The 25358-nt window shown below is 46.6% G+C and overlaps 1 protein-coding gene across 2 annotated transcripts in view; it reads left to right on the top strand.

Annotated features, from left to right (window-relative positions):
* Positions 1-25358, top strand: part of ADAD1 (adenosine deaminase domain containing 1) — a 1085588-nt gene that overhangs the window by 308214 nt on the left and 752016 nt on the right. For both annotated transcript variants that reach the window (XM_086962193.1, XM_086962194.1), the window contains one exon: positions 7594-7761. In XM_086962193.1, coding sequence (XP_086818319.1) covers positions 7594-7761 — 168 coding nt within the window. The remainder of the gene's footprint in view (positions 1-7593; positions 7762-25358) is intronic.

The following is a 25358-nucleotide window of genomic DNA, read 5'->3' as shown; positions in this document are numbered from 1 at the left end:
TACGCCATCGATACTTACGACACAATGGGAATGCAGACTTCCTATCCCGTATCACCCAGTTCCCCAACGTGTACTGTCTAGGGCGGGGGATGTGTCACGAGGTGACCTCACAGGTCGAGGAAGAAAACGAAAATTGTGACCTCTTACCCCCTTTCATCTCTCCTATATTTTATTTTCAGTCACCGTGGGAACATGAACCAGAAACCAGTTATTGTCCCTTTAAGAATTCCAGTTCCCCGGAAGCCAGCCCAGCCCATATGACCAAGTCACATGAGCTATCCTCCAATAAAAATACACCTGAGGCGAACCTTTCAAAGGGGAGTACAGACGCCGGAAAAGTGAGCCGTTGCCAGGAGTGTGTAGGAGCGGAACACCTACAAACGGGAATCCCGAGACGAGAGGGAATCTGCACGGAGGAAGGGGGTGCTCCTAAAAGAGACTCAGTCGACGTTGTCCACAGGAACACGCGAGAGGGAGCCGGACCTTATCCGGTATCGGGCGTCAACCCGCCACGCTCCTGGAGGAGCGTGGCTGTCAGAGGTACGCTCTCGGGTACGGGGGTGGCTCTCTAAAGGAGATGGGAACAGGAGGGAATCCACCGCGGGGACCGGGGAGGTGTTAAGCTTCTAATGATTTCTAGCGTTATAAAAGTGCAGCGCTAGTGGTCACATGGTGGCGGTGCAGTGATTTCTCCCTTACTCCTCTCCCCACAACCAGCTGGTCCACATAGGATGAAAGCATTTCAAATGTATATAATTTTTGTTGTTTTGTTAGTTTCTTTTGCTCCAAATCAACCACGCCCACGGGATGCCTTCCGACGGGATGGTGAAGAGAACCACTCCGGAAGATCTCCCCTGAAGATAAGAAGGGAATCAACACTGACTTTTTATTTCTATTGCCATCTTATGTCGGATATTGAAAAATAAATATACACCTCATAGGACATCTCTTCTTCGTTTGTTATTGCCCATTCTAACACACCCTATTTTGAATTGCAGGTAAATAGATCAAAAGCATGTTAAGTCGCTACATACACTTCACCAATCTCAATAAACAGAGTGCAGTACGTTATAATGCCTCTATTTAAATTCAACCCCCACTTCAATTGTTAAAGGTCCCTCATAAAGAAAGAAAAAGAATAATACCCTTACCTCCGTAGGAGTCCGGAGGTGTAGTCTTGGGGGTAGTAGTCACCCCAGATAGTAATTAGTAATAGTGTGGGCCAGAATAGCTGCCCACCGTCCTAAAATCAAGAAAAAGAAGAACAGTATATGTAACTCCCCTGTGTTTCCAACACCAGCCATAGTGCATATGTCTTAAGATCGCATTATATAGAAATTTAGATCGCATTTGGGATTCTCTCTGTCAAATCAAACGGTCATGGTATATATCAATATAAGTGTTAGCAGCTGAGTAAAACGACCATAGTGTCCCCCAATTCACCTAATAAGCAACTTCCAGATTAGGTCATGATTGATAAATGAAAGTTGTCTTTAGCCACAGATATAAGTATTAGGGCCACAAATATGTGAGGCATACACATGCGTTGGCAGCGTGATTTAAAGCCCCCAGGCAGCCACCCAGAGAAGATACGAAAGAAGTGCCCCCCTGTATCCAACAAGCAGTCATAGCACCTATTAATTAAACATCAGAAAAACGAAGTCGCGAGCATGTGCATAACGTACAGTTCTCAAATGAATAATTCTCCTAGCCCAAAAGTAAGTTCAAAAGGTCCTCAACTATCGGAGGCATAAGGCGTAAGAACAGAAAAACAGAAACCCCCCCGAGCTAGTAGTCTGTTACCTGTATTGTAGAGTCATGATCTGAAGCCGGTGTATTCAAACCGGCCGCCATATCGCTGTCTATATATAAGAGAGATTCTCAATTCGGTCATGTATACTGTGCGTATAGCGTCGTAACAACGATCACCTGTTCTAAACGCTCCCCACCCGCGCCTTATTGGAATAGAATGGCTTGCATTGTTTGGTTTATAGAGGAAAACGGGTTGCATCAATACAGTAAAGTTCAAGGCCTGATCAAGCAGTAGACACCCGATGAGTTGCAAGTTTATTATAATAGACTTGCATTCCAAAAATACTAATCTGTTAACAATTTGCGCCATATAGTTGTATATAGAGACGGCTAGTGGGCAAATTAGGTATAACGAGTTCAAAAATGCTAATTTATTTAAAATATATGCCTTATGATTATATATAGAACCGGTATCATGTGTCCAAGCACAAATGCATCGGCATATATATAAGTACGCTACCGCCCGGCGCCATATTTAAAAGGAGTTACATCCGCAGAAAATGAGGGACCTTGGAAATAAACCCAAATAACCCATGTCCACTTAATATATGGTGGGCTATTTGTCCGACGGAAAAAATCATTTATAACCAGGGGTCATAAGCCAATATTAAAAAGACATTCCGTACATAATTTATTAGTTGCTCGAAAAATTTCGAGTTTCATATGGCGGGCTTGCATTCAAAAATACTATTATATTTAGAATTGGTACCATTTGATTATATTTAGAGACAGTATCATGTGTCCAAACAGGAGTCCGAAGCTATAAACTTGGCTTGTTATGCTAGAAAGATTAGGATCATGCGTGGCATCCAACATATTTTGCTCTCAATCAAGAGCAGTCAATACCAGTTTCCTTTTAAGAAGGCACGCCTGGCTACTTATCTCTGGATTCAAACCGGAGGTTCAAACCTCTATATTAACCCCTTCCATGCTCATGACAAGGTCAGCTCGTCATGGGTGTTACCTACGCTGTGCGTTTGACGAGCTGACCTTGTCATGAACAATGGTGATTTTAAGAATGCAGCACAGGACGGGAAAACCCCTTAGCAGCCAAGGTGTTAAACACTCCTTTTTGGCCCAGTGGTAGACTCTTCACTTGAAAAGATGAAGAAAGACACTAAAGGGGCCAAATCCATGGGGGCGCTTCAGTCGCCTAAAGGCTGTGGTTCCTTTTGGCGCTCTTTCTATCGAGCGGGGTCCAAGAATTCTTCCTCAGAAAATACCTCCACCTAAAAGGGTAATACCCAACCCCCAGACTCTAAGAACTACTTCCAAGGGGGTTACAGAGGAAATAACGGGAAGGGTAAGAGGTAGATGGTTCAAACACACACACCTCCCCCCTCCAATACAAAACAGTAACTCACCTCTCCTTCCCCCCAAATCACCTAACACCTGTCGGGGAAAGACTGTCAAATTTCTCAACAGCTTGGTAGTCAATACCAGACAAGTGGGTTCTGCAAATAATCTGATCTGGTTATTGCCTGGAGTTCATCAACACTCCTCCAAACTGTCCCCCAAAGTCGCACAAACTCTCACTGGATCATCTACACCTCCTCACCAAGAGGTACTGTCTCTACTTTTAAAAGGAGCTATATGGCCCGTACCCCTACAATCCCAAGGGTCGGGCGTGTACTCCTTTTACTTCCTAATAGCAGAAAAGGACGGGTGTCTCAGACCAATCTCAGAGAACTCAATTTTTACATACAATCAGACCATTTTCACATGGTAACACTTCATCAGGTACTACCTCTTTTGCAAAAGGGCGACTTTCTCTTTACTCTGGACTTAAAGGACGCCTACTTTCATATTCCAAACCCCTCTGCTCATCGCAAATTTCTCAGGTTTGCGTTAGTGGGCCAACATTACCAGTGCAAGGTACTCCCATTCGGAGTCACCACTGCCCCCAGAGTCTTTACAAAATGTATGGAGGTAATAGCCGCTCATCTCAGGAGACAAAGCATCCATGTCTTCCCATACTTGGACGACTGGCTCCTCAAAGCCAGCAAGTACCAACAGTGTCTCAAATACACTTCCACAACTATCAAGTTACTGCATCAACTAGAGTTCACAGTCAATGTCCCACTGCCAGCCAAGATTCTCTACTACTTAGGAGCCAAAAGGCTCTGGCGTTTCCCAACACAGCCAGAATTCGCAACATTCAGGCTTTCGTTCTCCAGTTTCAACCCAATCAATTTCTTCCAGCTCTGGCTTACATGCAATTGCTGGGGATGATGGCATCTCACATCATGATCATCCTGTATGCCAGGCTCCACATGCGTCCGCCTCAGAAATGCTTAGCCAAGCAGTGAAACCAATCCCCCAGTCTATTAACCGATCTAGTGTTAGGAAGTGGCCATACTCCTCGCTCTCTGCAGTGGTGGAACGTTCTTCATAGACCCGGTTCCGCAAATGGTACTAACAGTGGACACGGCTCAAACTGGCTGGGGTGCTCCTCTACAGCAACACACAATACAAGGCCTGTGGAGTCCTCCACAAAAGTTGCTCCCCATCAACCATTTAGAGCTCATGGCCTTATTTCTAGCACTCAAAGCCTTTCAAACCCATCTGGCTGGCAGAGCTGTCCTGGTCTGTACCGACAACTTGACAGCTATGTATTACATACAAAAATGGGGGAATGCACTTCCTCCAACTGTCCCACCTATCCCAGGCCATCTGAAGGTGGGCCATTCATCACAAAATCTATCTCCTAGCAGAGCACCTCCCAGGAGTAGACAATCAGATGGCAGATCTGCTAAGTCGTCAGACACAGCAAGTCCACAAATGGGAACTACACCTTCAAGTTCTCCTCCCATTATTTCAAATATTGGGCTTTCCAGACATAGACCTGTTCGCCACGCACCTAAACGCAAAATGCCCAAACTTTGCGTCCAGGTATCCACACCCTTTGTCCAAAGGCAATGCACTATGGATGAACTGGTGAGGGATATTTGCTTACCATTTTCCAACTCTCCCACTCATTCCATTCGGAAACTCAAACAAATGTCCCGGACACTAATCCTGGTTGCTCCCACATGGACACGTCAACCATGGTTCACAACGCTATTGGAACTCTCTGTAGTTCCTCATCAAAAACTACGTCTTACACCCAATTTCCTCACAGAGACATAAGACACCCAGACCTCAGTCAACTCAATCTGGCACCTGAAGTCCAGGGGTTTGGCTGTCTTAATCTACTGCCAGACTGTATGAATATTATCAAGGATGTCTAGACGTCTTACCACAAGAGCCTGCTATGCAGCAAAGTGGAAGCGGTTTGTGATTTACTGCAATAACAGCCACATCAACCCGCTTGATGCTTCTGCCCAAAATATTATAAGCTATTTGTTACATCTACAATGTTCCAATTTAGCTTACACGTCCATACGTTTACATCTAGCTGCATACCTTCTAAATAGACAACATCTGTCTCTCTTTAGAGTACCTGTCATTAAAGTGTTTATGGAAGGACTTAAAAGGGTTATTCCCCCGAGACGTCCGCCTGCTCCAATATGGAATCTCAGCATTGTCCTCACCAGACTAATGGGTCCACCCTTTGAGCCATTGCACAAATGTAAACTGCAATTTCTCACATGGAAAACTCCTTTGCTGGTGGCTATCACATCACTCTTCTGAGTTGGTGAACTTCAGGCATTAACTATAGAAGAACCTTTTTTACAAATGCACCAAAATAAAGTGGTTCTTCGGACTAATCCTAAATTCCTTCCTAAAGTAATTTCTGCTTTTCACATCAATCAATCTGTTGAGTACCAGTGTTTTTCCCTCAACCAGATTCAGTAGATGTAAACAGAGCATTGCTGTATTACATAGAAAGTACAAAACCTTTCCATTACACAAATCAACTTTTTGTCGCTTTTGCTCCACCACACAAAGGCAATCCCATTTCAAAATCAGGAATTGCAAGGTGGATAGTCGAGTGCATTCAAATCTGCTACACAAAAGCAAAACAAACATTGACCGTTCTCCCCCCTTGAGCACACCACACGCAAACTGGCGGCGTCTATGGCATTCTTAGGAAATATACCCATAGATGACCTATGGAAAGCTGCAACATTGTCTACACCTCACACGTTCACAAAACACTATTGTGTAGATGTGTTGGCAAGACTACAAGCTAGAATAGGCTAGGCAGTTTACGTACACTATTTCAGGGCACTGCAACAGATACAGGTAAGCCACCGCTTTGGGAGATAACTGATGTATAGTCTATGCATAGCATATGATCTACAGCTCATATGCCTTTTGAACGTAAAATGCTACTTACCCAGTATGCATATTTTCTTGGCATATAGTGCTGTAGTCATATGCTCCCACCCACCTCCCCGGGTGCCTATACCTGTTACAGTAACATCTTACTTAGATACATGCATTTATGGATATCTCCTTTTACTACTCATTCCATCTCCATTATCACCCTCTGCGGGAAAACAATCTAGCAATGGCGTTGATCCCCATGCGCACTATCAACGAAAGGAGGAGTCCCCTACCGTGTAACTGGAAAGACTTCTTCGAAGAAAACCAAAGTGCAAACATCCAGACCCAACACCAGATGGCGATCAATCATATGACTCTACAGCTCTATTTGCCAACAGATGCCTACTGGGTAAGTAGCATTTTCCTTACTCTGATTACTGTTTAATGGGCGCCTACTTCCATGTTCCCATTATCAGTTTACACCAGAAATACCTGAAGTTTGGAGTGGGAGATCTTCACCTTTAAAGCCTCGTTGTGGATAGTAAGCATAGTTTATAAATACAATTTTCATTTTAGATTGTTTGCTTTTGGTCTCGCCTTAGCATCATTCTGTTTCCAAGGCAGTGAAGGTAATGGCAGCTCAACTCATTTAAGAAGGGAATCCGCTTCCATATACATTTATGTAGACTAGTGATTAATGAAGGACAGTTCTCCTACTTTAGTATCTAAGGGTCTGTACGTTACAACCACCCTTTTGCCGGAGTTATGATTGTCAAATCATTTGTTAGAAGGTGGTCCTAATTCCACCTCAAGTATTCCGTACATTGAGGCGATTTTGCATACCTGACTCCAGAGGATTTGGTCTAATCAAGCAATAGTTCTGCTCTCAAGGTTGTCAAGATCAACAGGCCAGTTCTATTATGTCTTTTCTGGGTTGATGGCATTGCACTAGTTCCTACTCCCACAAGTTAGTTCGAGAATGAGTCTTCTTTAGTGGAACCAGAGCCCCTTGCATAATCAGTTCTGTGGCGACTTAAAAAACGAGTTCTGAGTCAGTCCTCAGGTGGTGAGAGAGATGCAGCAATGAAAGTGTTTAGGACAACTCTAACATCCCACTGTCCTCTACTTTGTCTGCACACCACCTTTGCGCTGCTCACTCCTGGCTCAGCAGACATAATAGCAACACATTACAGCCCTACTACTGTGCTTGTCTCGCACAGAACGCTCACGCCAAACATACTGATAAGCTCCAACATACTGTAGTGCTCACAAGAAAAACACCCCTGTTGGCTTTACTAATTCATATTAGACCTGTCCAAGTGTGGCACAAGCTTCTAAAATATCAGAAGAAGGCCTATTGGCTAGTAACTATTCCTTCTTGACCTGCATATCTTAGATTACATTAATTCCCATTTTAGTTATGTTTCTTTCTTGTTTTATGTAATTTAGCCTTGTTTTTGGTACTTTCTGAATTTCAGTCCTGATTGTAAAAAAAACCTGTTAATCTATTTTATAATGCAATTTCCAGATGATTATTTGTTTAAAGAAAATACCATTTGTTTTTTCCAGGAAATGTTTTCGGAACATATTTTGCTTTTTGTGCAGTGATAGATGGTACCCAGTATAAAACAGGCTTAGGTCAAAATAAGAAAGATGCAAAAGCAAACGCTGCAAAGCTTGCATTAGACGAACTTCTTCTATATGAGGAGGCGGACCAAGGCACTTTGGCCACTTCAGGTAAATTATTGCTTCTTTCACTGTATGATGAACCATGTTTTTGGTTTTAAAATGTATGAAAGCAAAGAAATATGCAGCGGTATTTTGAACTTTCTCTATGCTCATTAATCTCAAGTCATTTAACAGGTCTCAACTCTGTTCCCTCTAGTTTAATTTAATTTTCAGAATTTTACATTGCTGTTGCTTGAAAGCTCTAAGTGCTGAGTTTACAGAGAACAGGAGAAGCAATCTCATCTGTTAATGACTGTTTTGGAGGCTTGGCTGTAAGGTTATAAAGTAGTGGTCATGTTAAAGTATGCCAACTGAAGTAAAAGTATTCAGCTCTTACCAGCGTTTTGCACAGTCACAATGCAGACTTGTGAAGCAGTTTTGTTGCATGCTTTTTGTATTGCAAAAAATTCTCCAGTTGCTCAGCATCTTATATTGTTGGGCATCTCATCTTGTTGGTCCAGACTAACCGTTCCATAGGGGACACACTCGCTTTACCACCTTTTGTCTTAAAGCTTCCACCTAGACTTACTAAGTTTTATTGGTGGAGGAAGTAATATTGGTGACTTTTGACCTCCATCTTTTCCACAGTGATGCCTTCTCATGACAGTACTCCACCTTTCAGTTTGGTATCACAACATCCATTGCCTCACCATAGTCCACAATGTATCATTTACAGTGCATCTAACATGGCAATGTATTCCATGTAATTACCTGAACATCATGAAAAGATCATTCTTCAAGAGGGTGCTCTAATACACAAAAGCTTGAAGATGGTGGCAGTCAGTGAAAGTACCAGTAGATACTGATCCTGGACGATCCACCACATGCCTTAGGAAAGCTCCAGTCTCATTGGAAAAAAACAAAACCGTTTCACCTGGTTATTTCAACCACAGAAAAAGTGCTTTGCTTTAGATTTGAAAACTAAACTGTATAGACCTTTCAAAGGTACCCCCATGTTAATATTTTTTCTCTCTCGCAAGGACTGCTTTGGAACTGGTGCTCTGTAGTAGTCTAAACTTCGCCTCCAGGTACTACACATCCAGGATAAAGGGAAACCTCATTTAGATCAGCTGGTCAGGAAAGCTTCTTTACGCATTTGTCAAATCATCTTGAGCCCCTGAATAATAATCATTCAGGCTTATTACGGAGCAGAGACGAACTTCAGAGTGCTGCAATGACCATACTGATGTAGGGTGATAGGCTTTTTCCCACTTTGGAGAAACCACACATCCGTGCAGACCAGATGTCCTCCACATTTTCCGGGGCCAGATCATACAAACCGCCTTACTGTAATTAAATCTGGCTGCATAGCTCCCGAAATCTTTCAGCATGGACATCTGAATCTTTCACAGAAAAGTAGGGACATCCTAAAGAAAGCCAAATGCCCATCTTCTAGGGCTTTTCGTGCTTTCAAATGGTAGAGTCTCTGCATATGGATAAATACATTGAGCCAACACAAATCCTCTGACAGCGCACAAGGCGCATTCCAAGAGTGCTCTATGGTCCAATCCGCAATGCCAGTGGGAACTGTGGTGTAATTCAACCTGTGAGCTATGTTTTTTTTGGTCACAAGGCAGCCCATCCACTGGAGTAGGAAATTATACCTGGGTCCTCCCACCTCTTTCATCAACGCCAGAGGTGCAAATTTAGGGGAAAGAATTTTGGCCTCCCCAGCCCTATATCCGGGATCTCCTCCACTCTTTCCCCAGTAGCACCTAATCACTTGGCAATCCCAAACCATATAAAAGAACAAGCCCCTAACCCCCAGATCGTTTATGGCGGTTCAGGTCTGGTTTGTGGCCTATTCAGTCTCACCAGCGGGAAATGTACTCTATGAAGGAAATTCAGGAGGATAAGGCAGATGAAGGGCAGATATTATGAGTTTTCTGTATGAGACTGAGACTTCTAACCACAGATTTGTTACTTTAGAATGTTCCCAGGCATCAGACTGGATCCAGAAAATCTTGAACGGTAACTCTACATGCTGGTAAGTGGTGTCAACTGCTCTGCGTCGACAGTCTGTCTTGGATGTGATGTGTGCAGTGCCTATATAGGTGCAACCCCAGCATGCTTAACCCCTTTGATGCTCCTGACGAGCTCAGCTCGTCATGAGGCACAGTGGAGCTGTGCTGATGACGAGCTGAGCTCGTCATGAACGATGGGAGTCATGAAATATCAGCACAAGAGGAAAATATCACTAGCAGCGAACGTGTTAATTAAGTTGCTTTCTTTCATGCCAACAGTCATGGATCCAGAGAGCTGCCTCCAGGATTTTCCAGTCTGGCATCCCTTGACAAAATCTGTATACGCCTGCCATTGGGACAAGTTTATGGGTTGTTCCGACAAGCACGTTGACACATTTCGTGGCAAACTGAGGTGTTACTGTTGTGTCTAGTGTTGGCCTAGCAAGACCTTGCCCTGGGCGTTGTTAACCCTTTTGGTGACTTTGACGTAATTGTTACTTCCTCAACTCTGATGCGTCTGTGCCAAGGGTGTAACCATTACATCCTGATGTTCCCCCTGTGGCCATCCCATCTAAAGGTTCCCACCGGGGATTTTCAGCATAAGCCCTTATACTACCACCCTTGGCCCCCACCCTGCGGCGATCTGATGACTGCTCGCTTACTGCGTCCCGTTTTCATGAAAGCAGGTCGGGGACGACCTGAAAGCCGCTGCTTTCTACACATCGGAGAAAAAGGTATGTTTTCCTCCTGGGTGGGATCCGAAATGGCAAAAAGGCACCAGGGAAAAGATGAAGTTGTTGTTTTCTCCATGTGTCTCTTTGCAGTGCAATCTTGCTGTGTGATTGTGGCTGGGGCCTGGAAATATACTGCCATATATTATTGGAGGGACGAGGACTCTTAGACAAGGATCGTGTCCTAATAATTTGGGCACAGTTTTGGCAGTGTTCTGCCTCCCATGGGGGCAGATCGATCTTATTTTTAGGGCGAAGAATTCCAGTAGACACCAGATATTATATTTATTGGTATGTTGGGGATCGGCACCTTGGGCAAGGTTTCTCCCCATTGAGGGGGCAATATTTTGATATTTTGCCCCCTCCCAAGGGAGGCAGAACGCCCCTAGACACCAGTTGCAATATTGATGTTATAGTCTGCACACCCCAAACATCCCCCAGCAGGTGTCTAATTTTCTGAAACGCTGAGGGTTTCCTTACATGGCTGCAGAGCCCAGGATGAAAAACGCAGGTGAACCCCTTGCAAAACCAGGTCGTTTTGTGATAGCTACTTTTGATGTCTCCGCAATACATTTTGAGCTTCTTGCTGTCGCTGACACTAGGCCTACCCACACTTGTATCCGGAGGCTTGGGGGAATGCTGAGTGGGTGGAAGTTTGTGGCTCCCTGCAGATTCCAGAACTTTCCATCACAGAAATGTAAGGAAAATGTGTTTTTTGGACAAATGTTGAGGTTTGTTATGGAGTCTGGGTAATGGAACCTGGTGAGAGCCACACAAGTCACTCCATCCTGGATACCCCTGGGTATCTAGTTTTCAAAACTGTACAGGTTTGCTAGGTGCTGGCTGATCTGGTTCCCAAAATCCACAGCTAGGCACATTTAAAAAAAGAGGGGTCTGTTTTCAGTGGGAAAATGTTTCCACGTTGCGTTTTGGGCTGTTTCCTGTCGCGGGCACTAGGCCTAACCACACAAGTGAGGTACCATTTTTATCTGGAGACTTGAGGAAATACAGAATAGTAGAACAAGTGGTATTACCAATTATCTTTTTATGCATTTCTGCCTTCCAAATGTAAGACCGTGTTTAAAATAGAAGTCATTTTGAAAAATGCCCTCTAATTTACATGTTAGTATGGGTACCCACAAATTCAGAAATGTGAAAATAGCCACTGTTTCTAAACTCCATACCTTGTTCCCATTTCGGGAATACTTCGGTTTCAACCTATTTTTCACTCTATTTTTTTACCAAATGAGTTGCTGTGTACCTGGTACACAATGAAAAACCATTGCAAGGTGCCGCTCAGTTATTGGCTTTGGGCACCTCGTTTTCTTGGTGAACCTACAAGCCCTATATATCCCGCAACCGGAGTTGTCCAGCTGACATACCAGTATATTGCTTTAAAAAAATCTGCCATAGTTGGATGTTAGAGGTGAAAATGTAAGCACAAATGGTTGTTTTAAAAAAAAAACTCAATTACAGTATTTGCTTATTTCAGCTGTTACTTTCTGTTGGAAACCCTTGGAGGATCTGCACAAATGACCCCTTGCGGAATTCACAATGTTGTCTTCTTTTCAGAAATATATAGCTTTCCGGGATCCATTATTGGTTTCACACCCATTTCTACCACTAACTAGAAGGTGGTTGAAAGCATTACCAATAGGCTATGTCCCACTGTAGAGAAGTTTGGGGGCATAATCTCAAGGATTTATCACCGATAAATCTGCACTTTAGTGCCGCAAAAGTGGCAATAGATTTATTGCCTTATTCCCAAGCTGGTGCAAACTGCCGATATTGCCAGTTTTCCAGCGATAGCTGCCGCGAAAAACATTGCCACGGATGAGAGCGACAACTAACACTAATGATATGCAGAGTGGGCGTTCCCATGCAAAAACACCACTTTGCGATATTCTCAACAACCAGCCAGATCTGAAATGCGATCCAAAAACGTGCAATTAGGTGCGTTCGCAGCAGGGATTTAACACCTTTTACTGGTGTTCAGCAGGATGACATCCTGCAGTATGGAAGGGAGCCCAGCCCAGAGCCCAGGACCCCCCGGACTACCGCAGAGGCAGTGCAGAACAAGACAGCGGGCCTTCCGAAAACGCACCAGCCTCACAGACTCAACGCCAGAGGATTCCCACTACAGGCTCAAAAGGACAACCATCCTCCGCATCCTGACCTACATTGCCACAGGCTGACTGTACCAACATAGCGGACAACCAACATCCCTCTGCAGACAAAGCTGCTGGCTGTGCCGCACCTGTTGGCCTCTAGTACCTCCCAACCAACAACTGCCAGAGTCGGAGGAGTCTGACAGCCAACCCTATCAAAATTCGTTTCACATGTCTTGGATGCATGTCCACAAAAGCAACGGCGGGCCCCTGTATCCGCACCACTTGTAAGTTCAAATTCGTAGTGTTCGTGTCCAACCAACCCCAACACCAGCCGTTGCTTGACGCCTCTGTGCCACAGATCCAAGATTGTAGTCACTGAAATGGGGGTGCACCAGGTCATGAAGTCCAGTAGTCAACAGTAGTGTAACAACAGTTCTTTATTACAAATACATAAATCAACAATGTGAAAAGCTCTGCCAATGCGCTCCATTCCCAACGGGAAACTTAATCGGGGCAACGTGTGGATTCAATTAACTGCATATGCAGCGGGAACTCCCCAATACAATTCCATATTCCGAAAGTCAGTATTCAGAAACCTGTTGGATAAATGGTTACAATGGTCAAACATCCGTACAGTCACAAACGTAATCTGGTACAGTGTATTGCACTTGGATAAATTGGAATGCTTACTGGTATGATTAATCCTGCATAAAAAGACCATAACAGAAGTTTGTGTGGTCGTAACCTTCGTAGGAAAGAAAAAGAAGGTTATGACCACACAAACTTCTGTTATGGTCTTAATATGCAGGATTTATCCTACCTGTAAGCATCACGGTTTGTCTCCGCTTGATACCCCTGCACCTTCACTTCCTTTTTTTTGGAAAATGTTTTTATTGACAGGATGTTTTCAAAGCATGTTCGACAGTTCAGCATATTCGCAAATTACAGACATTGTACGCACATATTATCGTCGTGGCATTTAGGATGCAATCATTTTCATTTTTTGATATTCAATAACTTTCCAATCACAACGCCCCCCTCCCTTACCCCCCCCCCCCCCCCCCCCCCCACTCATGGCCCGAAAAATTTCACAGTTTATTCACTCATGGTTCTGAGCTCCTTCTTTTCATGGACATTGCTTATCGTGACCCTGCTATACCCGTACTAGAGCTATACAGAATTCTTCACCTATATTGGACACATCTAGTGTACCCGGGATTACGTTTAATGGTCGTATCTTGGTTGGGCCAAGTCCAGTGAGGGGCACTGTAGTCTATGTGAGTGTTATCACACCTGGTGTTCTATATCTATTGTGTGGTCTGACTCTATATCGTCTCCTGTCCCAAACGATCCCAATAACTCGTTCCAATCCAGGGATATGGGTTTTTTTCTGAGCCCCCTACGTTCTTCGCTTCGCAAAGCAGCGCTTTTAGTCCTTCCCCCATCGCATCATCTCCGCCCTCCATGCCTCGGGATCTGGTGGCCTAGGTGATTTCCACTTCATGGTTATGGTACGTTTCGCTAGAATTAGGGCTAGGTCAGTGAATCGTGTGCTTACACTCTTATTTTCGTTCTGTAGGGCCCAGCCCCAGTATGGTGTAATCCAGTGTGGTGTATGGTTTGGTGGGGACCAGCCTGGCCAGGTCATCCTGTACTGTAGTCCAGAAATACCCTAATTTGGGGCGGGTCCATAGCATGTGTATTATACGTGCATCCTCCGCACCGCATCGGGGACATGCATCAGCTGTGTTGGGGAACATTGTGTGCAAGCGGTGGGGTGTCAGGTATGCCCTGTATAAGATCATGAGCTGTATGAATTTGAATTTCGGGTTTCTTTTTTTTTTTTTTTTTTTTTTTGAAAACCTTTATTTGAGAAAATGGATGCGTACAAATACGGGCCTACAACCCGGAGGCCGGCCACGGAGCAAAACTGGAAAGCACCATCATCAATTAAAGGCACAGAGTGGTTAGATGATATTACCTAACGCTGTAAGTCAATGTTATAGGCTAACTAGATGTAAATCAATAAAGGCTAGCTAGTTTAAGGGGAGTATTAAGGAGACTCTGGTACGTCAGCAGTGACAATATGTGGGAAAAACACTGTTTTCCTTTGAAAGCCCTCACCCACCGACCTAGTCGGTGGCATGCTTCATCATCGGGCCCACCACAGTGGCACCGAATGTGCCCCGGGTGTGCTTCAACGCCAGGTGACTGCGGAGCTGGTATGTTGCTGAGTGTGCAGTGAAGGGGTGTGAAGGTGAGTAATTAAAATGCTATACAGGAGGTCCCAGCACCCGAGGGTATTAGCAATATTTAATGAACTGGGCCTCTGTTAGCAGGTTAAAAGGCAATAGGACGTTTTAAGGGAGAGTTACAATGACCTCCAGCGTCCAGTGTGGTCTACATGTTTCAGCCAGTGCCTTTATTATAAGCTGGCTTTCCTCAGGACCAAAGAAGGGTGAAAAGTGCAAATAATAAAAAACTATATTAAGTGAGTGTTGTTGTTTTCTCTATGTGTCGCGCACGCTAAGGCGCTATAACTGTTAGAGGGGGATTCCCTCAAGCTTTTCTACACAGAACACATAGGACAAAGACAAGACGTACAAGGAAGAGTCATATTAGGTTTACATTGAGTAAAAGACCACTTTTAGCCGACTTGTAAGGTGGTGTCCGACCTATATGCGGCTAAGGTGAGCTCATTGGGGACTCCATAGAGCTTGTGAGGGTATATTCAACCGTTAGTGAGGGGTGGTGGGCTAAAAACGAAATCACAAGGTGAGGTACAGGGAAGTAATAGTACTAAGTCCTCACTCTGTTATTTCAGTGTAAAAAGCCTCATGGGTCGCCTGGCAGAGAAAGAGACCCTGTAGGGATAAAAATGAGACATACAAGGCTTTCTAACCTGTAGGGAGAGAAAGTTCTTACCCCATTGGCTGGATTTAGAGGGTTACTCACGAGTAGTTCGGTCTGGTTCCTCCTAGGACCTATTCATCCATCCGCGGCGCCCGAAATGCACTGACTGGGCCGCAATGCTTGTCTTTTTATGCTCTAATCGTAATCTGTTTCACCTGGTTAGAGTAGACAGAGAAGGCGGTATGCGCGTAAAACGCCCTATCATGCTGCGACCAACTGCACATGTGCAGGGGAGCAGCGCGTGGGCTCGCGCATGCGCGGAAGGCTGGGCGCGTCGATGCGCATGCGCAAGAAAGCGGGGCTAGTGCGCATGCGCGTGGCATCGCCGGGTGAGCGCTACAAGCGCTGGGAAGTATGCGTAGCCTGTGTGAGAACAGGTGTGCATAGCGCTGGATGTGCGCTGGCCTGAGCGTTTGTAATTGGCAAAGTATTAAGCTCTGGCACAAGTAAATAAACACAAGCGCTGGGCAAAGTGAACAACCTGTGGGTTTAACAGGTGTGTGTAGCGCTGGTTATGCGCTACCTAGAGGGACAATGTGAATGAAATAATGGGCCACTATGTAGAGAATGGGTAATGCCCATCAGACTTAGGGAATACTAAGTAGAGGGTGGGGGATCACTAGTTGGAGAGAAGGGGTCAGGGTGGACGCTCATGCAGGGGGACAGGGGCACAAGTGTCTCACATGAAGTACTAGGTGCTACTGGGTAGGACCGGGGAGGTAATTACTGGTTCACAGCCCAAGCTGTATGGGCGGGCATGATATGGTTATACTGTTAGGCTGTTCCATGGAATGGCATCGTTCAGGCCATGGATGTGTGTGGCTAGGCGGTAAATCCAGCGTTGCTCTTTTTGTAGAAGGAATCTTTCGTCTTTAGCATTGTCAAATTTCTCAATGACAGTCCAGGAGAAATCATTTGGTGTGTGGTTGTGGGTCAGGAAGTGATCTGTAAATTTACTTATATTTTTCCCACATCTTATTGTACTCCTGTGTTCGGTCATTCTTGTGCGTACCTTACGTGTGGTCATGCCAATGTATCTCAGGCCGCATCTGCACGTTATCAGGTAGACAAGGTTGGTGGAGTTGCAGTTAGTGAAATTTCGTTGTGTCCAGGTTTTGCCCGGTTCCAGATTGAGGGTTTTGGACGGAGATGTTAGGTGGCATACGCTGCAGTTGTTGCAGGGTTGGTGTCCGATGATCTTGGGCAGGCCCCATGCGTTAACAATTGTGTTGTCTCTGTTCTGGTTGGTGGTGCGTGGCCTGGTGTTGACTAACTGGTCTCTTAGGTTGGTCGATCTTTTGTAAGCAATGCGTGGTTGTTCCCATTGTCTTGTGCCAGAGTTGATAATTTTCCAGTGCCGTTGTATAATGTTGGAAACTTGATTCGATGCTGTGTTGTACGTAGTTACACAGGTGAGGACTGGTTCTTCCTCAAGTTTGTCGTAATTTTCCAGGAGGGCTTCTCGATTTTGATTTCTTGCTCTTTTGCGGGTTTGGTTTATTATCCTGGTGGGGTAACCACGGTCTCTCAGTTTGTGAACTAGGTCATTGGACTGTTGTTTATAATCCTGGATATTACTGCAATTGCGCCTAATGCGTAAAAACTGCCCGTAGGGCAAGTTTTCCCTCAGGTGTCGAGGGTGAAAACTGTCAAACCTAAGCAGTGAGTTTCTTGCTGTGGGTTTGTAGTAGGTGGTGGTGGTTAGCTTCCCATTGTCAGGTTTAATGTTCAGGTCCAGGAAGGGTAGTTCAGTGGTACTGCTGGTACATGTGAAGCGTAAGTAGGGGTCCAATTGGTTGACCCAGAGCATGAAGCTGTCCAGTGATTCTTGGTCTCCTTTCCATATTAAGAGTATATCGTCGATATACCGACGCCACATCCGTATGTTGGCAGAGAAGGGGTTAGTGGGTTGTTGTATGTGGGTGTCTTCAAAGTGGGCCACGTACAATCCTGCCACACTAGGGGCAAAAACACTGCCCATGGACGTTCCATTCGTCTGTAAGTAGTGCGTGCCTTCATATTCAAAATAGTTCTCTTTGAGAGCCAGAGCCGCGCAGTCTAAGATGAAGCTACGGGGGGTGTTGTACTCCCAGGGGTTTGTCATTAGGACATCATGTAACACTTGGAGTGTAGCGTCCTGTGGTAGGCTAGTATATAGGCTTTCTATGTCTAGTCCTGCCATGAGTTCTGTGGTGGGGTCAAAGTCAATATCTTGAATCACACTGAGGAGATGTTTGGTGTCTTTGATGTAAGAGGGGGTCTTTTGGACAAGTGGGTTTAGGAAAAAATCACAGAACCGTGATAAGGGCTCTAGAAGTGACTTGATCCCAGATACGATGGGTCTCCCGGGCGGTGGAGAGATACCTTTATGTATCTTGGGGACCGTGTAGAAGTAAGGGGTCTTTAGAAACTACAAACGCCTCACCAGAGACCCGACTGAACAACTCCAAGTCACCATTAACCAACTGGTCACCAACGCAAAAGACAACGAACACATCTCTAAACAAGAGGCGGACTACCTTTGTCCCAAAGAAATAAAGACCCCTTACTTCTACACGGTCCCCAAGATACATAAAGGTATCTCTCCACCGCCCGGGAGACCCATCGTATCTGGGATCAAGTCACTTCTAGAGCCCTTATCACGGTTCTGTGATTTTTTCCTAAACCCACTTGTCCAAAAGACCCCCTCTTACATCAAAGACACCAAACATCTCCTCAGTGTGATTCAAGATATTGACTTTGACCCCACCACAGAACTCATGGCAGGACTAGACATAGAAAGCCTATATACTAGCCTACCACAGGACGCTACACTCCAAGTGTTACATGATGTCCTAATGACAAACCCCTGGGAGTACAACACCCCCCGTAGCTTCATCTTAGACTGCGCGGCTCTGGCTCTCAAAGAGAACTATTTTGAATATGAAGGCACGCACTACTTACAGACGAATGGAACGTCCATGGGCAGTGTTTTTGCCCCTAGTGTGGCAGGATTGTACGTGGCCCACTTTGAAGACACCCACATACAACAACCCACTAACCCCTTCTCTGCCAACATACGGATGTGGCGTCGGTATATCGACGATATACTCTTAATATGGAAAGGAGACCAAGAATCACTGGACAGCTTCATGCTCTGGGTCAACCAATTGGACCCCTACTTACGCTTCACATGTACCAGCAGTACCACTGAACTACCCTTCCTGGACCTGAACATTAAACCTGACAATGGGAAGCTAACCACCACCACCTACTACAAACCCACAGCAAGAAACTCACTGCTTAGGTTTGACAGTTTTCACCCTCGACACCTGAGGGAAAACTTGCCCTACGGGCAGTTTTTACGCATTAGGCGCAATTGCAGTAATATCCAGGATTATAAACAACAGTCCAATGACCTAGTTCACAAACTGAGAGACCGTGGTTACCCCACCAGGATAATAAACCAAACCCGCAAAAGAGCAAGAAATCAAAATCGAGAAGCCCTCCTGGAAAATTACGACAAACTTGAGGAAGAACCAGTCCTCACCTGTGTAACTACGTACAACACAGCATCGAATCAAGTTTCCAACATTATACAACGGCACTGGAAAATTATCAACTCTGGCACAAGACAATGGGAACAACCACGCATTGCTTACAAAAGATCGACCAACCTAAGAGACCAGTTAGTCAACACCAGGCCACGCACCACCAACCAGAACAGAGACAACACAATTGTTAACGCATGGGGCCTGCCCAAGATCATCGGACACCAACCCTGCAACAACTGCAGCGTATGCCACCTAACATCTCCGTCCAAAACCCTCAATCTGGAACCGGGCAAAACCTGGACACAACGAAATTTCACTAACTGCAACTCCACCAACCTTGTCTACCTGATAACGTGCAGATGCGGCCTGAGATACATTGGCATGACCACACGTAAGGTACGCACAAGAATGACCGAACACAGGAGTACAATAAGATGTGGGAAAAATATAAGTAAATTTACAGATCACTTCCTGACCCACAACCACACACCAAATGATTTCTCCTGGACTGTCATTGAGAAATTTGACAATGCTAAAGACGAAAGATTCCTTCTACAAAAAGAGCAACGCTGGATTTACCGCCTAGCCACACACATCCATGGCCTGAACGATGCCATTCCATGGAACAGCCTAACAGTATAACCATATCATGCCCGCCCATACAGCTTGGGCTGTGAACCAGTAATTACCTCCCCGGTCCTACCCAGTAGCACCTAGTACTTCATGTGAGACACTTGTGCCCCTGTCCCCCTGCATGAGCGTCCACCCTGACCCCTTCTCTCCAACTAGTGATCCCCCACCCTCTACTTAGTATTCCCTAAGTCTGATGGGCATTACCCATTCTCTACATAGTGGCCCATTATTTCATTCACATTGTCCCTCTAGGTAGCGCATAACCAGCGCTACACACACCTGTTAAACCCACAGGTTGTTCACTTTGCCCAGCGCTTGTGTTTATTTACTTGTGCCAGAGCTTAATACTTTGCCAATTACAAACGCTCAGGCCAGCGCACATCCAGCGCTATGCACACCTGTTCTCACACAGGCTACGCATACTTCCCAGCGCTTGTAGCGCTCACCCGGCGATGCCACGCGCATGCGCACTAGCCCCGCTTTCTTGCGCATGCGCATCGACGCGCCCAGCCTTCCGCGCATGCGCGAGCCCACGCGCTGCTCCCCTGCACATGTGCAGTTGGTCGCAGCATGATAGGGCGTTTTACGCGCATACCGCCTTCTCTGTCTACTCTAACCAGGTGAAACAGATTACGATTAGAGCATAAAAAGACAAGCATTGCGGCCCAGTCAGTGCATTTCGGGCGCCGCGGATGGATGAATAGGTCCTAGGAGGAACCAGACCGAACTACTCGTGAGTAACCCTCTAAATCCAGCCAATGGGGTAAGAACTTTCTCTCCCTACAGGTTAGAAAGCCTTGTATGTCTCATTTTTATCCCTACAGGGTCTCTTTCTCTGCCAGGCGACCCATGAGGCTTTTTACACTGAAATAACAGAGTGAGGACTTAGTACTATTACTTCCCTGTACCTCACCTTGTGATTTCGTTTTTAGCCCACCACCCCTCACTAACGGTTGAATATACCCTCACAAGCTCTATGGAGTCCCCAATGAGCTCACCTTAGCCGCATATAGGTCGGACACCACCTTACAAGTCGGCTAAAAGTGGTCTTTTACTCAATGTAAACCTAATATGACTCTTCCTTGTACGTCTTGTCTTTGTCCTATGTGTTCTGTGTAGAAAAGCTTGAGGGAATCCCCCTCTAACAGTTATAGCGCCTTAGCGTGCGCGACACATAGAGAAAACAACAACACTCACTTAATATAGTTTTTTATTATTTGCACTTTTCACCCTTCTTTGGTCCTGAGGAAAGCCAGCTTATAATAAAGGCACTGGCTGAAACATGTAGACCACACTGGACGCTGGAGGTCATTGTAACTCTCCCTTAAAACGTCCTATTGCCTTTTAACCTGCTAACAGAGGCCCAGTTCATTAAATATTGCTAATACCCTCGGGTGCTGGGACCTCCTGTATAGCATTTTAATTACTCACCTTCACACCCCTTCACTGCACACTCAGCAACATACCAGCTCCGCAGTCACCTGGCGTTGAAGCACACCCGGGGCACATTCGGTGCCACTGTGGTGGGCCCGATGATGAAGCATGCCACCGACTAGGTCGGTGGGTGAGGGCTTTCAAAGGAAAACAGTGTTTTTCCCACATATTGTCACTGCTGACGTACCAGAGTCTCCTTAATACTCCCCTTAAACTAGCTAGCCTTTATTGATTTACATATATAAACTGGGGATACAGGCTAGCTTATCTAGTCCTCTCTCTCTTGTTGATCTGTATATAGGCTAACTAGAACCACTCGACACAGGATTAGAGGAGGTTAATTTTATATAGTAAAGAATAAAGGATCGGTCGTATAGGTAGCAACCTGGAGTACATGGCGGGGAATAATCCAACTGTTTTGTTGCAGTACAACAAAAGAGCAGCAATCCGAAAGGCCCATAGCATGCAAAACATAGGTTCGCTTATAATTCCACAATGGTAGTTTCCACGCCCAACCACATGTACCCAGAGACTAACTGAACAGCAATTCCGCAGTAATAAAAACCCATCAGGGAAGCAGATAGGCTGCTATCACTATACATCCCAACCCCAGAAATAAGAAAACGAGGAAACCAAAGAAGAAAAGAAGTAGGGGGGCTCCACGTTATTGTACCTGCCCCTCAGTGATAATGGCGAGCAATAATACAAATACCGAACGTGCTCGGGCGGAGCGATAAATTCAGGGGAAACAGTGCCATGAGCATCATGTGACGTAAAATACCTATTCCTCCCCTCACAGTAACTCACCGCACAGGGTTACACACAGTCGTGGAGACCCAAGGAAAGGATACAAAAGAGCCATAGAAACAAAGAACAACCTAATAGACCCTACTCCACCCATCCCACCCTGCACCCCTGCAGAAGGCTACGGCCTACCCCCCCCAGCAGCGTGCCTGTCGCCCTAATGATGAACCCGAAATATAGAAAAAGAGAATATAGAGAAACGGAAAAGGAAAGGGAGAAAGAAAAAAAAAAGGGCCTGGGGAGAGGAACCATTAGCGAATGGTACGGCTCCCGCCCCCCGCCCACTTACGCCATGAGTAATGCCCAAAACGAAACTGGCAAGTGTTCAGCAATACGCAAATACGAAGGAATCAACAAAGTATCACAATGTAGGGCAGTCCATAACTCCATTCACCAATCAGTAGTCCTCCGAAAAGAACCAGGTTCATCCTAGTCCCTTCTTAGCCAACGTCGCTATATGCGTAGATCCAGTGGGCATAGGACATGGCGATAAAGAAAGGCCATGGAAAAGTTGCTGGATGATCAACGGAAGCAGCCAATAGGACCCCCTCTCCCGAGGGCAATGCAGAAACTGTTCACAGCAGCCGTTTATACCAATGTCCATGAACTCCAGCGGTTCCACCTGTTCATGAGTCGGACCATCGCCACCCCAACCAGAAAGCGGGGAACAATCCACGACCGCACCGGACCCATCCGCGTCCTCAAAAGCTGGCCCGGGAGGAATGGCGGCCATTACATCCCTCTTCACACAAGAATCCCGGACCAAGGTCTACCTCCAGGACCTCAAAGCTTGCAGGACGTCACCCACCGTGGGCTCGAGCTCACCAGTACAGGCCCAAGCAGAGTGCAAGGGCAAGAAATCGGCATCCCCGGACCCTGCACGGAACATGGCAGCAGCCGCCATTTTGCGACAATTACGCCGTCTCTCCGGATTCGTCTCCAAGGGTGAGCTCAACAGCAGAACCCCGGCGGGACCCCCCTCAAGCGCACGAGCAGCACCCACAGCGCTGAAATAGTGGTCACAAGGGAGGGGGACCCGCCGGTGACACTGCTCCACCAAAATCCCTCTTCGCCACCAAGTGAAGGAGCCCGGTACGGCCGGACGGCAACAAAGGGGGGAGCCACCAGACACGGCGTCCCCAACCCACAACTTGCCGCACACCACCTCTGGAGCACCGGACGAGTGTCCCAGGCGCGTTCATTTGCCTCCGGGCTCTTCGCACATCGGCATCTTCCGGCCGGCCCCAGACCTCCACCCGAGGCCGCCGCCGACACCGTCAAGGGCGAGGCCCCGGTTTCAACCCCGGGTAGGCCGCACTTTCCTGGAGGGCACCGCTGTGGATCCACCGAACACCGGACCCACCGGGATGGATGGTAAGTTACTGCAAAGCTCTGCATATAAGTTGTCCGTTTTGGGCAGGATAATCGACAGGATATTAGATTGTAGGCAAGTAGGGCGGCGGGGCCGAGCTAACATGCGGCCATCTCGTTGTCGAGCTTGGCTCCTCCCCCGAATTTCGGGTTTCTTGACACCTTCTTAGGGTTCTTTAGAATTCGGTCCCACTCCTTGTCCCTGATTGACCTCCCAATATCATGTTCCCATTTGTCTCTTAAAGGTTGCAAGGAGATAGCCCTGCCCTCCCCTATACCGTGTGTTATCCATCTGGTCAAGTGGCTTCCTGACCCCATCAGGTACTGCATTGTGAGTAGTGGGTTTGTGGGTGGCTCTATCCCGTCCGGAGTCCACACCTGAGTGACATAGCGTTTCACCCCTGTGTGCAGGAGGAATAATCCGGACGTGTGGTGTGTATTTCGGAGTCTTCAAACGCTATAATCCTGCCATCTGTAAATGGGTCCCCCACTTGTTACGCCCGAATCATGCCACTCCGTAAGCAGTGGAGTCAAAAGTGTTCTCAGTCCTACTGGGAGTCCTAGTAGTGGTATCGTAGGGGCATAGGTTGACGTGCTGGACGTATATCTCACCGCCCTTTTCCAGTAATCGATCGCTAGTCTTAGCAGGGGGCACGCCGATCTCGGGACTTCCGCCCTCGGGAGTAGCAGGGTGTGGACACCTCCCCTGTTCCATTCAGTTTCCGACTTGCCAATTTCATGTAGGTTGCGCCCTGCCCGCCAGTAAGCCAGCCATTGCAATTGGCAGGCAAAGTTATATGCCCGGAGGTCTGGGACTCCCATGCCGCCTGCGTCCGTGGGGAGCTGCAATTTATTTAAGCTAATACGTCGCCTCCCAGAGCCCCAAATCAGTTCTGTCAACAGTGTGTTAAGTGTTTTGAATATGGAAGCAGGGACCAACAATGGCAATCCAGTAAAGTAGTATAAAAGGCGGGGCAGAACCACCATCTTGGAAATGGTCACCCTGCCTGCCACCGAAAGCGGCAGCGCAGTCCAGAATTGCACTTGTGACTTAAGCACCGTTAGTGCCCTCCCCAGGTTGCCATCTAACAGATCCCTCGCTTCTCTATATATCTGTATTCCAAGGTAGCGGAAGGTGGTCTCTGCCACCTGAAAAGTGTGTGGTGCAAAGGGCAGGTGGGTTTCCGCTCTAGTGGCAGAGAAGAAAAACCCCTACGATTTGGGTTCACTAATCGTAAGGCCCGACAGGGCGCTGAAGCTGTCGAATGTTAGGTACAGGGCTCAAATCCCCCCCCCCCCCCAAGTCGCTGAAGTAGAGGATGATGTCATCCGCATACGCCGACACCACATGGGTCACCCCGCCTCTCTGTATGCCCATGTGTTGCGCAGACCCGCGTAGTTTGCATAGCAATGGCTCCAGCGTCAATATAAATAATAACAGAGATAATGGGCATCCCTGCCTTGTACCTTTCGCTATGTCCAATTGTGTAGAGATGCATCTATTCGTGCGGACCCGTGCGGTTGGGCGGGTGTAAAGCAGTCGTACCCAGTTGATATACTCTGGCGGTATTCAAAAGTATTCAAGCGCTGCAAACATGTAGTCCCATTTAATAGTCAAACTCCTGTTTTAGATCTAGTGAGAGACATCCCTCCGTGTTCAACCGTCCCGGTTCGCCCAGCATGAGTTGGCTGAGCCGTCGTAGGTTCATGGCAGTGCTCCTGCCCGAAGCCGCATTGGTCTGGGTGTATTAGCGTCGGAATATATTGGGCCAGTCTCGTCACAAGGATTTTACTCAATATTTTGTAGTCCGTGTTCAGGAGCGACAGTGGTCTATAATTTGCCATATGCAAGCCGTCCCTGCCCGGCTTCAGCAGTGACACTATTAGAGCCTGGAGTGAGGATTGCGGAAGGCTCCGTGTCCTCAGTGCCTCCCGGTATACCTCGAGGAGCCGTGGCGCCAGAAGGTCTATGAAGGTTCCATAGAATTCCACAGGAAGGCCGTCGGTGCCTGGCGCCTTGTTCCGCGGGAGTGCTCGTATGGCTTGGCATATTTTGGCTACCGTAATTGGTTGTGCTAGCTCTTTGCTTTGTCGGTCCTCAAGGCGTGGTAA

Source organism: Lissotriton vulgaris, chromosome 3_1 (genome assembly GCF_964263255.1).
Source record: "Lissotriton vulgaris chromosome 3_1, aLisVul1.2, whole genome shotgun sequence".
NCBI lineage: Eukaryota > Metazoa > Chordata > Amphibia > Caudata > Salamandridae > Lissotriton > Lissotriton vulgaris.
Note: the sequence above shows the minus strand (reverse complement) of the source record. Positions and strands in the feature narration are given on the sequence as shown.